Source organism: Cyprinodon tularosa, unplaced genomic scaffold (genome assembly GCF_016077235.1).
Source record: "Cyprinodon tularosa strain WSP-4 unplaced genomic scaffold, ASM1607723v1 ctg929, whole genome shotgun sequence".
In the NCBI taxonomy this organism is placed as follows: Eukaryota; Metazoa; Chordata; class Actinopteri; order Cyprinodontiformes; family Cyprinodontidae; genus Cyprinodon; species Cyprinodon tularosa.
Genome location: NW_024039706.1, coordinates 89308 through 105834, shown reverse-complemented (window position 1 = coordinate 105834; position 16527 = coordinate 89308). Strand labels below are relative to the sequence as shown.

The following is a 16527-nucleotide window of genomic DNA, read 5'->3' as shown; positions in this document are numbered from 1 at the left end:
TCGAGCAAGTTTTATGGGAATTACAGAGTATTTCTTCACTGAAAGAAGAGCAAAACACTGCTCTGGAGGCTTTTCTCAGAGGAAAAGATGTTTTTGCTCTTCTCCCGACTGGTTTCAGCAAGAGTAGCCTGGCTTGTGGTTTTCGTCGTCGCTCTGTTAGTACGTCATATGCTTCGTTGATCTGATTGGTTTATTTGGCCCGTCTATCACCAACATAGGACAATCAGCTAACCAGTATTTTCGCCCCTTCCCAAAATTACTTCTACGGAAGGTTTCCAGATGGATATGCGGAGCAAATCCATCTGGCGGAGTCAGGTTAGGATTATGAGCCCTTTGGTCTGACCCTGGCGATAGTTCCAGTAATGTAGAAAACCTCCAGCCTTGTTTTCTTGCCAAAGAAAGTTCATTTCCTTGCTCTGTACTTGTGACAGTTTAATGACAATAAAATGCTGGGGAAAAAAATACATTCAGCCTGACTTACTTTGTGAGAAACTCCAGAAGACTAAGGTGGAGGCATCAACAATCACCTGGATCAAAGACTACCTGACAAACAGGGGACGGTACTCTCACCGTTCCTTTGAATTAAACTGAATCAAATTGAAGATGATTTGTACCAATGCCAGACTTTGGTTTAGAGCAATATTTCTTTTTAAACTTGTCATTAATCTTTGGTTTCTTCCATAGATTCTCTTAAAATTTAGTCAAAGATGCTTGATAGACTTAGGAACCAATCACCCAAGATAAATAAATTATTATAATACCAGCTGAAACCGGCTGTAGAGCGGTTATGAGAACAGTTTAGATGTTTAGATTTTATTCAAAGTTTGTTTTATCAAACTCCTTTAATATTGAATTGTCTTTAATGAGATCCCCAAAATCCCCTCCAACTTCCAGCCACTTCTTTACTTTCGTAAACAAACTTTTTTCATCATATGGTAAAGGGCCTGTACTTGTGTAACACTTTTTCAAGACTTGAGATTTGTAGTGCTTTACACTACATTCAGTCATTCACTCACACACTGATGGTGGCACGCTGCCAGGGCAGCTATGGCCACAGTGACATCACTGACAGAAGTGAGGCAGCTGGCACCATCAGTACGCAGTGCGATTTAAGTGTTTTGCTGAAAGAGACCAAACTGAAAGCCTCAGCCAGGTGTTGAACGGACAACCCCAACCCTACTGTCAGAATATATTTAAATGAATGAAAATCTATATAAACTAACACTGCAAAAAAGAATTTGGAGTTTTCTTGTATTTTTCTTTTCTTTTTTTTTTAAATATTTGATCATCGCACAGACTCCTCGCATTTTTGCTCTTTTTTTTTCTGTTAAAGCAGAAGTCCGGTCAGCAAGGAATGATCAATGGATCATTATCTATACCTAAAACTAATACGTTTGAGGTGATTTTATAAATTTATTGTAAATTCATAAAAGTCAGGGAGTGGACATTTTTGCCCAAATATAGTAGCCCCTCCCTCCTGCCATCTTCCAGCAGTGACGTCACGGTGCGGTAAGCCTAGCGCCATTCTCCCCGCTTTCCAAGCTAAATCAATGGGAACTACTAGACACATCTGCAATCAACAACAATTATTGAAGATTTCCAGAGGACTTCACCATTGAAATTCACCAGAGCTATAGTGAAACTGACAATGCCCACGTGCATGGCAGCTGGATGCTGGAATACATCGGGTAAAAGTGAAAAAAAGAGTTATTCCTCCTTTCTGATTCCTGATCCTCCACGGACGGGTTGGTCGTTGGATCGCCAACTTGAAGAGGGAGGATTTGCCATCGAACTTCTGGCCAGAGAAAAAACCCGTAATATGTAGCCAACATTTGGAAGAAGAATGTTTTCAAGATGACTTGGATAATAGCGCGTTGTGACAAACACCAGATACAGCACTGGGACTTGATCAACAGCCGATACCGCACCGTGACAATGTCACTAACCAGTAGGTGGCAGTAGTGTTCTTTGACAAACATGGATGCCTCCAGTAAAGCACATTCACATGAAAATGACTCTGAATTAAAAACACTGATCATTTATTGGACAGGATGGAATCATTTCAGATTTAAAGAACTTTCAGAAGTTTGAATTCTGAATGTGAGCAGATTTTTCCTTTAACATGGCTGATGATGAAGGGTCATTTTAAAGCACGCAGTTGAGATATTGCTGAAGACATCTCACTGCCATTTTTCTGGTCTTTATAAACAGTACTGCTTTTTAAGGTCGCGTTCTTTTCCATTTTCTCCTGAATCTATATTTATAAATATGGATTCCAGCTACCATATCCCCAGTTGGAAAACATACCAGTGTGTGACGGTCAGTCAAAGTTATTTATATAGATGGTCATTCAAAGCATAAGCTCAATGTTTTTTAAAATGTCAGAAAAGCATTGATCCCTTTTCAAATGCCTTGTAATTCTACATTACTCCTGTAGGTGGTGCTGTATTGTAAGGCTCTGAAAAGCCCCCTGGGGAAAGAATAACTATTCATGAACTTCGTCCTTCTCTTGTCCATCTGTATTTGTAGAGGTTTTGATCAGTGAGTGAATGTTTTTCTCAGGCGGAGTACGTCCAGCTGGTGACGGAGCTGAGGATGACACGAGCCATCCAGCCTCAGATAAACGCCTTCTTACAAGGATTCCACACCTTCATCCCCCCATCGCTCATACAGCTTTTTGACGAATATGAATTGGTACGTGCCTCTCCTCCCCCTCTCTGCTTTCATGTATCACCTTTTACTGCTGCTGTTGTCCTTGCTCCCCTCTGCGTGACACCTCTCACATCTGATGAGGGATTGATTAGCCATGTGGGGGGGAGGGGCCTTCTGTGTCACCTTGGCGCCTGTTTCTCTTCAACCCCATTTGGGGTCTTTTCTCTATTTTGTGTTTTTGTGTTGGCAAATGCCACATCATGCATGGATCCCTGTGCAGCACGACATATATTCCAGCCTGGAATGGTGACATGTTTTCAGGGCAACCCAGCAGTCAATTTAGTGTTTTCACCTCGCAGCAGCTTTTCCATTTTCCCTCTGACTGGCTGCTTTTAGCACTCACATGCTGCTTTGAATTTAAAGCACCGAGATGGTAGGGTTTTCTGTTTTCCAGCTAAAATTTCATCTCAGCTTGAATAAATTTTTTAAGCATGAATATAAAATAACTGTAAAGTTGCAGTGTCATATTTCCACCATAACAAAACTTGTAAAACCATATAAGGCTTAGAACTGTGTCGTGTGGAATGAACGCCAGTGCTGTTATGTTCCAGCATTGAGGTTGTGGGTTCCAATCCCAGCCTGTTGTTTGCATGTTTTTTCCCTACATGCGTTGCTTCTCTCTGGGTACTCCGGCCTGTTCAAAAACATGACTAACAAGTTACTCTAAGTTTCGGTTAATGTCTAAATGCGCATTGTTTTTCCTGTATGTCTCTAACTGTTTTTCCATTAAAAATGTCTATAAAACTTTGTCCATATTCTGCTATTTAACAAACATCAACACAGCTTTAAGTGTTTAAATTAAGTAAAAAAAAAAAAAGAATATTATACAGTTAGATTCTCCTGCAACTTATTGTCATCTTCATCTTATTTGCATGTATTTACAGTAGCAGCCAATCAACATGGCCCTTCCCGATCAAACGCCAACATAATCTTCCCTTCATCTCCTGCAAAATCCCCTCCAACTTCCAGCCACTGGAGCCCCCCCTCATTCTTCTGGGTGTGCATATTGTTTTACTCTGACTCCACCCTTTCACTGAATTACAGGGTCTGACCAGAAGATGGCGCCTTTCTTTAGATCTTAATGTCCACAAATTAGTGTTGCGCCGATGCCATTTTTTGGCCCCGATGCCGATACCCGATACCTGGCTGTGCAGTATCGGCCGATACCGATACCATAATAATGTAAAATAATTGCCATCATGGCTTTGTCAAGCTGCTGCCTTCCTTTGTGAAGCAGGAAAAAATCTAATACAAATTGAATCCAGTAGAACTTTTTATTGCCTACCAGGAGTGGGTGACAATAGTTGAATAAACTTATGGCTCTCAAAATGGTATCGGTGCCCTATTTGTTGGTACTCGCCGATACCGATACCACCATTTTAGGGCAGTATAGGGGCCCCGTCCGATACTGGTATCGGTGCAACACTACCACAAATCATGAGAGAATATTTTAGTACAAAGATTGATGTTTAAAAAGGAATTGTAGGGGACCAGCCAAGGGCCCATCGAGGAAAGGACAGAAATTTTTAATCATTTGACCAGTGGTGGGCGGGGCATATCGTACCTGGGCCTTCAGTGAACACCTCAACTTAATCTACTTCATATCCCTTAACGTCCAATTTGGACGTCAATTTGCAGCAATGTTTGTCAAGGGGTTAATATCACCACTTTCACATTTTAATAAGAGAAACCACCAATAGTATTCAAATGTAAAATATTAAAAGGACAGGTATAACCAAGAGGAAGATTGGTGTGAGGGTGAATGCAAAGATCCATTCAGCAAGAAGCCAAGTTAAGACAACCTCAATCCTCTACTCTATAACCACAGTTCTACCGTATTTACATCATCAGTAGCCGTTCAGATTCAATGTGTATCAAATTACCAGATAAAATAAGAGCATAAAGCATGAAAATAAAATATATCACCTTCACCAGAGATGCTGGTGAAGAGCCAAGTGGTCTGGGTCGCATTGGAAAAAAATCTGATATGTTCAGGCTATCATGAAAAGATCAGATCCAGGTCGCCTATGGGCAAAAAATCGGATTTGGGTCACTTCAGGCTGCAGAGTGAACGTAGCCTTATGCTCTGTTCACACCGCACGCGATTGAAGAAGCAGCCGGTTTATATGCAAAGTCGCTGGTTGATGTGCATCAAAGGTCCTGCAGGGAATCTGAGGCGCGTGACGGGCTTCAGAAGCAGCAGCTGCTGGAGTTGGAGAAATTAAATTTTTGCTGCTGGACGCGCCTCATCAACCAATGAGAGAAGCTGATCTGGGAGCTGGCAGGGAGTCAGACGCAGCACTGCTGATGCAGAGCGCTATGATCACTGCTCTGGAACAGTTTATTAAAATGTAGAAACCTGCCGGCAGAATATGTAGCACAGACCTGAAAAACGCTAACATCTACTTCCAGCCGCCACCAACAGGAGGGGAAAACCCTGGAGAGGCGAGCGGGCCTGAGGCAGCTGCTGCTGGGGATTCCCAGTGACAGCGCAGCGCCGGTATGTGGGGGTCTGAGCGGCTCCCACAGAGAAATAATCTTTGAAGGCAGGATGGTAATCTGGATGAACTGACTGCACAGACCATGTTTTTAGGAGGACTTTCTCACTTCAACATAGATTCTAACTACTTTCTACCCGCAGCTAATATAGCAAAGCTGCTCTCTGCCACTGAGCACAGGAGCAGCAGGAGCATCAGACGCATCTCGACACACTTTACTGGATGTTCTTCTGAAGCATCAAAGATTAACTTGAGGCGCGTCTGACCTTAATATGTAATCACGTGTTTTTTTGCTGCTGAAATCAGGTTAGGTGTGAACGCAGCATAAATGTCCGTTCTCTGTCCGATTGCCTTGTTTGTTCCTGGTTTTCTGTTTTTAAATGTCCTAGCTTGTTTTTGTCTGGGTGTTTACAGGAGCTGCTGCTGTCAGGAATGCCAGAGATCGATGTGGAGGATTGGTGCAGAAACACGGAGTACACCAGCGGCTATGACCCCGAGGATCCTGTCATCCAGGTAGGCTGCTGTGCTTTCACCTGACTGACTGATCCAGTGAGGTTTGGTGAAGCGACCTTTTCCTTCAGGGCTCATTCCTTCCTACAGACCAGTTTTATTAAATGATGTTCAATCATTTCTTACAAACAATGATGCTTTAAATTCAGTTCTATAAAGCAGCGATGCAATCGGTGAACATGAGCATAAGGAAAAAGCCAAAACATTATGACCATTGACTGTGATACTGGGCAGGAAGTGAATACGTAATCTGATGTTTTTAAAAAATGCAAACATGGATTTTAAAAGAAGAGACAGGTCATTATTACCCCATTTACCCTACCATTGAAAAACCGGTCTGAGCTCAGTAACTGAGATAACTTATCGTATGTAAATGGAAAGCAAAAACTGAACTGAACCGAGCTAGACACAACCGGACCGCTAACTGCAGACCAGATCCAGAGGTGGGCTCTGCTCGGTTTTTCCCTGGCTCGGTTCTCTGATAACAAGAGCGCATGAGCAGAACGCGTCATCTCCGTCTGGCTGCACATCCCGATTCACACTCCATTCCAGTAGTTGGTGGTAATGCCCCTCCGGAAACAGAAGAACAACAACAACTTCTTCAACTATAAACAACAATCGAAATCTTTTCCACGCAACATTTTAAATAATGGCATTTTAAATAATAACACCGAAGTACAACAATAATACTCAAGCATAACTTTCTGAATATGACAGGCGCCGCCATTTTGATTTGCTTGATTCCCTCCTTCTTCTTCTGTTTTATGGCGGTTGGCAAAAAACTTTTGGAACATTCCCGCCACCAACAGCTGGATTTCCTCCTTCAATACTGGCAGTAATACCGCAGATCGTCACTAGGAGGCGAGGAACCGAGATAGCGTGTTGTGTAAACGGTCGTCAGAACCGAGCTCGACCTGGTTAACTGATCCGAGCTCGGACCGGTCTCGGCATGGATCGGTTTTTTAAGGGTAGTGGAAATGTGGTCTAAGACGAGATGATCTGAGATGTTCATGTGTCTAAGACCTACTTATAAGCTCTAGTATCTCAATCTTCTGGAAAACGGTAACTTTACTCCTTAGAAAGAGACGGAAAACCTGTAAACCAGCATGATTTCTGGTCCCTCCTTGTTATGCTAGCAGCTGACTGTCCCTATTTTCTGCAGTGGTTTTGGTTGGTGGTGAGGAGCCTCACCCAGGAGGAACACGTTTTACTGCTTCAGTTCGTCACTGGGAGGTCAGGCTACTGCGGTTCTCTTCATTCAGTATCAGTAACGTCTTGCTTTGGGTGTAAAATAACTAAATGATCTGTATCAGTTCCAGGGTTCCTCATGGGGGCTTCGCCTATCTGATGGGGGGCAGCGGTTTGCAGAAGTTCACCATCGCTGCAGTGCCATATACCTCCAACCTGCTGCCTACTTCCAGCACATGGTATTCACATTTTCAGTTCATAGTTTTCATTAAATAATCAGTCTTCTTCTTTTTTTTTATTTAAAAAAAAACAGCATAAAGCAGCATTTAATTAAATCTAGATTATTTCAGATTGTTCCGTAACCTTCTCACTTTTAGTGGATTAGCCTGAATATTTCAAGGTCTGCTGGATGTTTGGTTTGCAGGTGGGGGCATCACGTACAAAAGAACCTTCAGCTTTCATGCTAAGAGGTGGAGATGAAAGATTCAGAAACTTGTAAATCTAAAAAACTCAGACATACAGAACCGCATGCATATGTCATCATACACTTTACCCTTATACAACACTGTTGGAATGACATTTTTACTCTGCCTGCCTATAATTTTGAATTTCTTCTCAGTTTGACGCATACTAACTGATTTAAAGACAGAATCAAAGGGAAGTTTACAGCTTCAGCATTTTTATTTATACCAGGGGGTGACGTTAAGGATTTTTACCACTTGCCCTTCGGGCAAGTGACTTTCACATTTCATTTGCCCAGAAACAACTTTTACTTGCCCAGTATAATGTTTGATAATTCTAGTTCCTAATATAAATTTTTGTATGTATATCAATGAAACATGTTTGTTTTTTTAATGTTTTTTGTAATTCAGTATTTTTTAAGTTTCCAGGTTCCTGGTGTGTATCTGCATGCGTCAGATAATGAACTCAAGCCTACATTACCGTGTTAACATGCTTTTCAATCCTTCCTGCACATTCTTTTCAAACTAAACTTTTCTTTAAACTGTTGTGTGCTTGAAAAAATATAAATTGTAATGTTAAAAATCTATAAAAAAACTTGACAGGTTAAAAACTTAAGATAAATCACAAGACAGAAGTCAATGTCACAAATGAATAACTTATTTTAGAGTCACGGTATGTTTATACAAGATAATACTATTAATATAATGTGACTTTTCTAGAGAATCATTATAGATGGTTATTTTATTCAGGGTTTCCACAGTCTGACATCATTTCAGAATTCCCTGACTTTTAACTGACTCAGGATCAGTTTTCCCTGACAAAGTAAATGCAGCGACAAGACAATAATAATAACATAACAGGTCACCAATCTAACATGTTTAGCTCTATAACATTTAAATGCACCTCTCCAATGTCTAAGAGACAAAAATTTAATGAACATTTTTTACTGTATGACCTGCATCACTGTACAGAAGGCTGCCACATGATAGCGCTTTCTAGCTTGTTTGTCGTTTGGGTAACTACATCAAAATTACCGCTAGTTGGACAAAAATCACACTGGCGGAAAATCACCCGGCTTTTTCAAATCACGCGAGAATGTGTACAAAACAACAAAAATGGCGCCGGCAGCGCTTCTGGGTCGTTTTCATCGAATGTCGGTGATTTTAAAGTAACTTTGAGTGATAAATAATTTTTTTGCTATCGGGCAAGTGTAATGATCGCATTTGTACTCTCCCAACAATAGAAAGGACTTGCCCCGGGAGATCGGGCCCTGTATACTGTCGAATCCAGTTTTAAGTACAGTTTACATCCAACTGAAGTTGTTTCCATTATTGTTTGTGATGCGTTACGATATTGGATGAAGTTGAATGCGTTTCAGTGTAACTGTTAGGGTTTAACTAAAAAAAAAAAAAATCTTGTTTGATGCCCCCCTGATTTATATAGAATTGAGTAGAGCCCGGGTTTAGCTGCTGCACATTTTAATGGCTGGTCAACGGTTGCATGGATTCCTGCACACAATGATGTAGAGTTCATTGTTGCACACGCCAAGTTGTTCAGAAGATATTTTAAAGAAAGTTTTTTAGCAGGCACATGTCCTGGCTACCAGAAACTGCTTAAAATTTCAGTCCTGCTCTCCCCCCCGCTAATCATCTAGTTTGGCATTATTCACATAAAAACAAGTCAAGTATAGTTTTAATAAAAAGGAACAAAAGCTGACTACAAACTTTTAAAAGATTAAAGCTATCTGAAGCAGACCAACAGTGCTGGAGCGGATGTGGTCACATTAATTCCTTTCACCTGCATGTTTTCTGGTCATGTGATGAATTAGAGCAATTCTCTTCTGATGCTGTTGGGTTAATTGATTGGCTTCCTCTGTGTAAAGCCCCACAGCTTCTATGCCGTGGAGTTATCCCAGAGGGTATGATTAAAAAAAGCCTTTAAAAAAATAATGATTGTGGCTCTGAAGGAAGCTATCACAGGGAACTGGGTGAAAAAGAAGCCACCTTAGGTAAAGCAACGGATGGAAGTAATGAAGATTTGAATTGAATGCCTTTAATTGGATCTACCAAAAAGGCCAAAAACTTGAAGACTTTTATTTTTACGGCTTTGACTGAACTAAAATTCTCACTACAATTTCCTTTTTTTATATTTAATCTCTTTATTGTTTGTCTTGTTTATTTAATCATGCTGAAAAAGGTCAAAATAAAGAGTAGAAACAGTTGCGATAAATTAAGATCCCTTGAAAGTCCATTAATGGGGGAATTTCTCCTCTGAATTTACGCCGTACCTTCGGGAGTAGTGTGCTGCCACTCTGAGTCTTCCGGGAGGCGTAATGTGAGGTTAAGGACCCAGAGTGACATTCTTGAATTTCACATCTGCAATCTAGCAGCAGCAACTTTTCAAGGACCTCTATAGAAATAATTGATAATCTGTTAGACTCATCTCTGTGGACGAGTCTAAAATCAGCTTAAAACAAAATCAGATGTCAGTTTCAGTCAAATGTCTTTTGAATGACAGATTGACTGATTCTCTGCTAAAACCAGATGAAAGGATTTCTTTTTCTTTTATTCTGGAAGATTGGATTGATATCTACAATCACACTGACCCTGAATTAAATAGTTATGTTTATGTAATGTAGCGCATGCTTTAGACACGCATTTGGATATTTAATTAGTTCATTTGGCAGAACTTTGTCTAATTCTGATGGTTAATGATAGTGCTTCTATAAAATAAAATCTTTGGTATGAATCGCTATAAACGCCATCATTGGTAAACATCTTCCACTTTGTCTTTATGGAGGTTTAATATAGATCTATGGTAACAGTTTACATGCTGCCAGCTGCGAAGCAAAACTAAAAACTTCTCAAGTCTGACCGTTTCCATTTATCTTGGTGGTGATCGTTGGAAAGGAGAGAGAATCCAGAGTTTCTAAGCTCTGGCTACGTAATTCAGTTCAGTTTATTTCTATAGCGCCAATTCACAACATATGTCATCTGAAGCACTTTCCAGTTCACCAGATCATCCAGTCAGATTAGTTCAACATTTTCTATCTAAGGAAAACCAGCTGATTGCATCGACTCATTGACTCTTCAGCAATCCCTCACACTAAGCATGCTTGTAGCGACAGTGGAGAGGAAAAACTCCCTTTGAACAGGAAGAAACCTCCAGCAGAACCAGGCTCAGTGTGAGCGGCCATCTGCTGAGGCCCACTGGGGTTCAAGGAGACAGAAGCAGACATAGAAAAAGAAGCATAGATACAAAAGGCAACTGTCAACCAGCTCCACAGGCGGCCCCGTCCAGGAAACACACAGCCAGGCAGACGAGCTCCGAGCCAGCTCCCATGTCAGAGGATGAAGAGAGCACATCCAGTTAGTCACAGTCAGAGAAACAGGACTACACTGGAAAACAGGCCAAGCTCCAACATCTAGAAACAAAGGTGTTGATGGCAGCAGCACAGCTGACAGCCAAACAGGAACAAACGAGGCGAAACTACGATGAGAAAAAGCAGAGAGAGCAGAATGTAAAGCTTCCTTTACAGAAACCGCTCTTCCTTCATCACTTCTGTGAAACTTACCTTTATCCAAATGACCATTCTACCCATTTTAGACTATGTAGACACTATATATATGAAGGGTTGCTTGGAAGTCCACTTTATCAAACCTTGACTGTCTGCACCATTCCGCCATCAGGTTTCCCATAAATGCTCCTTTCAATACACACACCTGCGACCTGTATTGATCTGTCAACTGGCCCTCCCTTCACAACAATGCAAATTCCACTGGTTCATTTTCATTATTAGGTCACATGCTGCAAGCAAAGCCTGTCACACCAACACCCGGTCCTCACTTCATCTGCAATTATGCTACATTCAGAGCGCACGCAGCAGAAGCAGCAAAAACACACATGTTGCTTCATTTCTGATGCCTGTCCAAGTTTAGTTCTGACGTGCAGCTGGTATCTTTACTACTCTGGCATTGTGGTCGAAAAGTGGGTCTGATGCGCATTGGGCGGAGCTATCCTTTCTCTGCCTGGAACAATGGCAGCTATATTAGCTGTGATCAGCGGGTAAAAAGCAGTTAGAATCTATGTTGAAGTGAGGAAGTTCACCTGAAAACATGGTCTGTGCAGTCAGTTCATAAAGATTACCATCCTGCTCTCATTTATTAATTTTTTTTGGTCCGAGCCGCTCAGACCCCTGTAAACCGGTGGTGAGCTGTCACTGGGATTCCCGTTATGTTTGCAGCGACTGGAAGCCGTTTTTCACGTACATAATCCAAACTGCAGGCAGCAGAATAATAATATCGAACATATTTTTCGGCAGGTTTCTACATTTGAAGTTAATTTAGGCGTTAATAAACTGTTTCAGAGGAGTGATCATAGCGCTCTGCATCAGCAGGGCTGCGTCTGACTCCCTGCCAGCTCCCAGATCAGCTTCTCTCATTGGTTGATGCGGCGCGTCCAGCAGCTAAAGTTACATTTCTCCAACTCCAACTTTTTCTGCATCTTTATGCGCGTCAACCATTGACTTTGCATGTAAACCAGCTACTTCTTCTGCCTCTGCTGCTTGCAGTCTGAACATAGTATTACTTATTCCAAAAACCAACACTACTTTTGGTCTTGGAACGCTCTGCTAAATATTCTTAACCTGGATAAACTAAGTTCAATTTCATCCTTCAAAACAACTCTATCATCCTTGTTCACATCTGCAGCTGCTTCTTTAAATAATCATTTTTGGGTTCTCTGTTGTATTTTAACACTAGAAATCCCACAGATACGAGAATTTTTGACAGCCTGCAATCCCCCCGCAGTACTTATCAACTCATGAATCCTTTTCAGATGTAAATGCCCCATTATCGCTGCGGGTGTAGAACCATTCCACCCCCTTCAGTTTCGGTTTTAGCTAAAGTCTCTCTCTTTGAGAGTGTTTTACCCGAGAGCGGGGGGGGGGGGATCATATTTGTAATTAATTATAACTAGTTCTACGTCATCAGTGTCCCCAACAGTGCAATGATTTCAGTGCAGCCACCAGCGCAGCGATCAGACGATAACTGATCCGTACAATGAAAATAGCTGCATGAGCTGGAACGCTGTAGAAAGCAACAATATTTATACGATAATGAGCATTATTTATTTGGGGGGAAATATAACTCAAGCAATCTCTCCTCTCTCTATATGATGCCAGTTTGTTTCAGCCTTTATTCAGTCTCATGTAGAAGGGCTGGTCATATCACAGGTTATTACCATCACAACAAGGACATTTAGAAAGGTAGAGTGAATACACAAACTAGAAGAGGGGAGGGGGGCTTGCAGGAAAACTGGAATTCTCCGGGACATCTAGTGTTATATTGTATTTTATGTACGTATTACTGTATTTATTTTAGCCCTACTTCCCTTTTCCTAAGTGGTTACTCCACTTTCAGGCATTAAGAACTTTTCCTTTAAAAATAAAGGTAAAAAAAAAAAAAAGTTTCTCTCATGTATCACTTTATAACCTATGATGCTTTTTTTTTTCTTAGCATCAACATGCTGAAACTGCCAGAATACCCAAGCCAGGACGTCCTCAGAGACAGACTACTGGTGGCTCTGCACTGTGGGAGCTATGGCTACACCATGGCCTAAACATCCCATGCTGCTAGGTTTTCATCTTCTTCATATTTGCTTGTACTGTTATTATTATTATCACTGTTATTATCATTAAGTTGTAACAAAATGCTGGGAAAACTGAAAATCTGCACACATCTGTGCCAGAACTTGAATCCTATTATTTGTTAATTTTATTTACTCATCAGTTAGTATTGTTTACATCACTTATTTATCACTTAAGGTGTATCAGCATTAGAAGGAATGATGCTAAATGTGTTTGAAGAGGATTCTGTATGTTCCAGGAGGTGGTCAGTCGTCTGTCCAATCATTACAGCTTCGTCATATTAAAGGTTTGAGCTAATAGGAGCTTTAGCCAAAATAACAGAACAAAGGGAATCTTGTTTGTTTCTAACCGTTTCTACTACAGTGGAAAAAGAATTCAACTTTAAAACATTGCCGGGAAACCAGGTTTAAAAAAAAAAAAAAAATGTTTTCATTCCATATAAGTTAAACTGTTTGCTATTGTAAAACCAAGTCAGTTGCCAAAACTATTACATAGGGACTGTTTTCACGTGATTTTGCCCCTTCACCCTAGCATTAACATTGTGTCCCTTCCTACTTCTATTTATGACCAATATTCCCCCTGTTTGCCCACCTTGTCTATTTTTAACATTATTTTCATGTGTTCTTACTGTCATGCATACTTCTTTAGATACATTTTTGTTAAAAAGATAACTGAAAGGTTGGTCCACAGAGTAACGATGAAAAATTACATGTGAAACTAGGGCGCTGAATGAATAATGAAACTGTTTATGATCTGTACGTTTAAAATACTGTATCACTATTTTCCATTATGGACTAAATGTAAAGTATTCTGCAGGAGGAAGAGAAAAAAAACATATTTAATCCTGGTTTGACAAATCTTGAACACCACAAAAAGTGAACTAAACGTATCTAAAATGGAAAAAAGTTTAGAAAAAATAAATAAATAAAAAATCTCCATTATCTCATTTCTAGTGTCTATATTGTTATAATTGGGGCCGAAATACTAATTTCTCTGGGAGATGGTTTACTTAACTGTCAAAGGACGGGAAAATGCACATATTTAAAAGTTAGTTTTTTCTTCTTAACTGTCTTTAAGTTAAAGTTTTGCAGTGGAAAATTACTCAAATTGCAAAGATGTGAAGAACAAAGGGACAACATGGATGGAAGAAAAATGCTGATTTTTTTATTTTTTTTTTAAATTAAAGTTATTCAGAAAATTGGTCCAACTCATCCTTAACCTGTCTGAGAAGATTTGTCTGTTCTTACCACTCAATCCAAGAGGCGGTTTATTCACTGAGCTTAAGAAACGTTTTCCCCATCGTCATTTAACACGAAGCCTGTTCCTTTGATTTGGATCAGATCGGCACACTGCAAAAAAACAAGCCAGAAATAAGTAGAAATGTCTTAAATCAACTGTATTTTTGATTCATTTTAGTAGGTAAATAGGATAATTAGCCAATGGAATGAGTATTTTAAATCTTAAAAATAAGATAATTGAATACACTGGAAAAACAATCTAGAAATTAGTAAGAAATTCTTAAATTAAGTGTATTTACCCTTAATTTGAGTAGGTAAATGAGATGATTTGCCAATGCAATGAGTATTTTAACTCTTAAAATAGGATAATTAGATAAAATGCACTTGAAATAAGAAAATGCAACTATGTTTCATTATTTTAAATGTAAATTGTCTTGTTCTATTGGCAAAAGGTCTCTTTTACCTTCTCAATTCGAGAACAAATGCACTTATTTTAAGAAAAAGGGACTTATCTAGATTTTGATTTTTTCCAGTGTGGTATGTATGTTTCTTATTTTAAATGTAAATTGTCTTGTTCCAATGGCAAAGTGTCTCACTTACCTCCTCAATTCAAGAAAAAATGCACTTAGTTTAAGAAAAAAATACTTATCTAGATTTTAATATTTGCAGTGAAGCAGCAAAGTTATTCAAGGAGGGTTTTTTAATTAACAGAAACAAAGTTCTGCCTTGGGTGCCAGTGTAGAATGAAGCAGTTTGGCCCTTACATTAAATTAATCTTTGAAAAGCAGCAAAGCTTAAGTATAAAACATAAAACTAAACACATCTCAGCACCGATCAAACATCAGTCATTATGTTTATAATAATAATAATAATACATTTTATTTGTATTGCACTTTACATTTAAAAAAAATCTCAAAGTGCTACAAAATTCATAGTTAAAACAAAACCGTATAATAAAAACGGTATACATAGTTAAAATGAGACATTACAGTAAAATAACATACGTAGTAAAAACAAAACAGTAAAATAACCATAAAACCACACAGATAAAATACTAACTAATGTTCATAGGCTTTTTTAAATAAAAATGTCTTGAGGCCTTTCTTGAAGGCCTCCACACTCTGTGGGACCCTAAGGGACTCTGGGAGGCCATTCCAGAGTGGTGGGGCAACTGCCTGGAAGGCCCTATCTCCCATTGTGCAGAGCTTGACTCTTGGCTGGTGCAGTCGGTGGGTGGAGGTGGTGGAGCGGAGGGTTCTGGAGGCGGTGTGAGGTGTGAGGAGTTCCTTGAGGTAAGCAGGGGCAGTTCCATGTATGCACTGGTGAGTGAGGAGGCAAAGTTTGTAATCTATTCTGTGTTGGATGGGCAGCCAATGAAGGGACCTGAGGACTGGAGTGATGTGTTCGTGTTTGCGCCTCCTCGTCAGGACCCGGGCAGCACAGTTCTGGATGTGCTGCAGCTTTTGTAGACTTTTGCCAGGGACCCCGACGAGGAGGGCATTACAGTAGTCCAATCTGGAGGAGACAAAGGCATGGATTAGCTTTTCTGCGTCGGGTTGGGAAAGGGAGGGGCGGAGTTTGGCGATGTTTCTGAGGTGGAGGAAAGAGACCTTGCAGAGGTGACGTATGTGGGAGTCAAACGTGAGATGTGGATCCAATTTGACACCAAGGTTTGTGACAGATGAGGACAGAGGGATGTTTTGACCGAAGATAGGGATACTGTTTAGGGAGAAGGACTTGGTTTGGTGTGGGGTGCCAATGAGAATGGCTTCTGTTTTGCTGCTGTTGAGCTGTAAATATACCTTTTTATACCTAAACTTTGCTATTTCCGTCTACAGAACATTTTGCAGACAGAAATGAGGCCGTTTAACTCAATCTCTCCATTTATTTCTGACTGAAAATCTTCTGGCCGTTTCTAGAGACCGAACATTTAACTGTGATGGAGACGATGGGCTGTGCACTGTGTTGATGGGGGTCCAAAGTGTTCTCCACAGCCCCTGGAGCTCTCCCATCAAACTCCACACATGGTGTCATGTGGATGACTTCACAGAGTCGTACTGTATTTGATGTTTTGCTGTGTTCTGACCATCAATATTCGGAGTGAAACCTTTTTTATTTGTTTTCGCCCAAATGTTCTGCTTGCAGTGCCATAAAACAGTGAAACCTTTATACATTCCTTATGATACTGATGAAAATAATCATGCTGAAGAAGGTTTCCAATGTGATGATGAATGTGTTGCATCCTTCCTTTTCTTCTCTAAAGGGAAATCGG

General features: G+C 40.3%; 1 protein-coding gene across 2 annotated transcripts in view; it reads left to right on the top strand.

Moving 5' to 3' along the window:
- Positions 1-13475, top strand: part of hace1 (HECT domain and ankyrin repeat containing E3 ubiquitin protein ligase 1) — a 63776-nt gene extending 50301 nt beyond the window's left edge. For both annotated transcript variants that reach the window (XM_038274748.1, XM_038274749.1), the window contains 5 exons: positions 2563-2694; positions 5625-5723; positions 6883-6953; positions 7034-7147; positions 12887-13475. In XM_038274748.1, the coding sequence (XP_038130676.1) occupies positions 2563-2694; positions 5625-5723; positions 6883-6953; positions 7034-7147; positions 12887-12989 (519 nt within the window). In that variant the 3' untranslated portion in view covers positions 12990-13475. The remainder of the gene's footprint in view (positions 1-2562; positions 2695-5624; positions 5724-6882; positions 6954-7033; positions 7148-12886) is intronic.
- The last annotated feature ends 3052 nt before the right edge of the window (positions 13476-16527 follow it).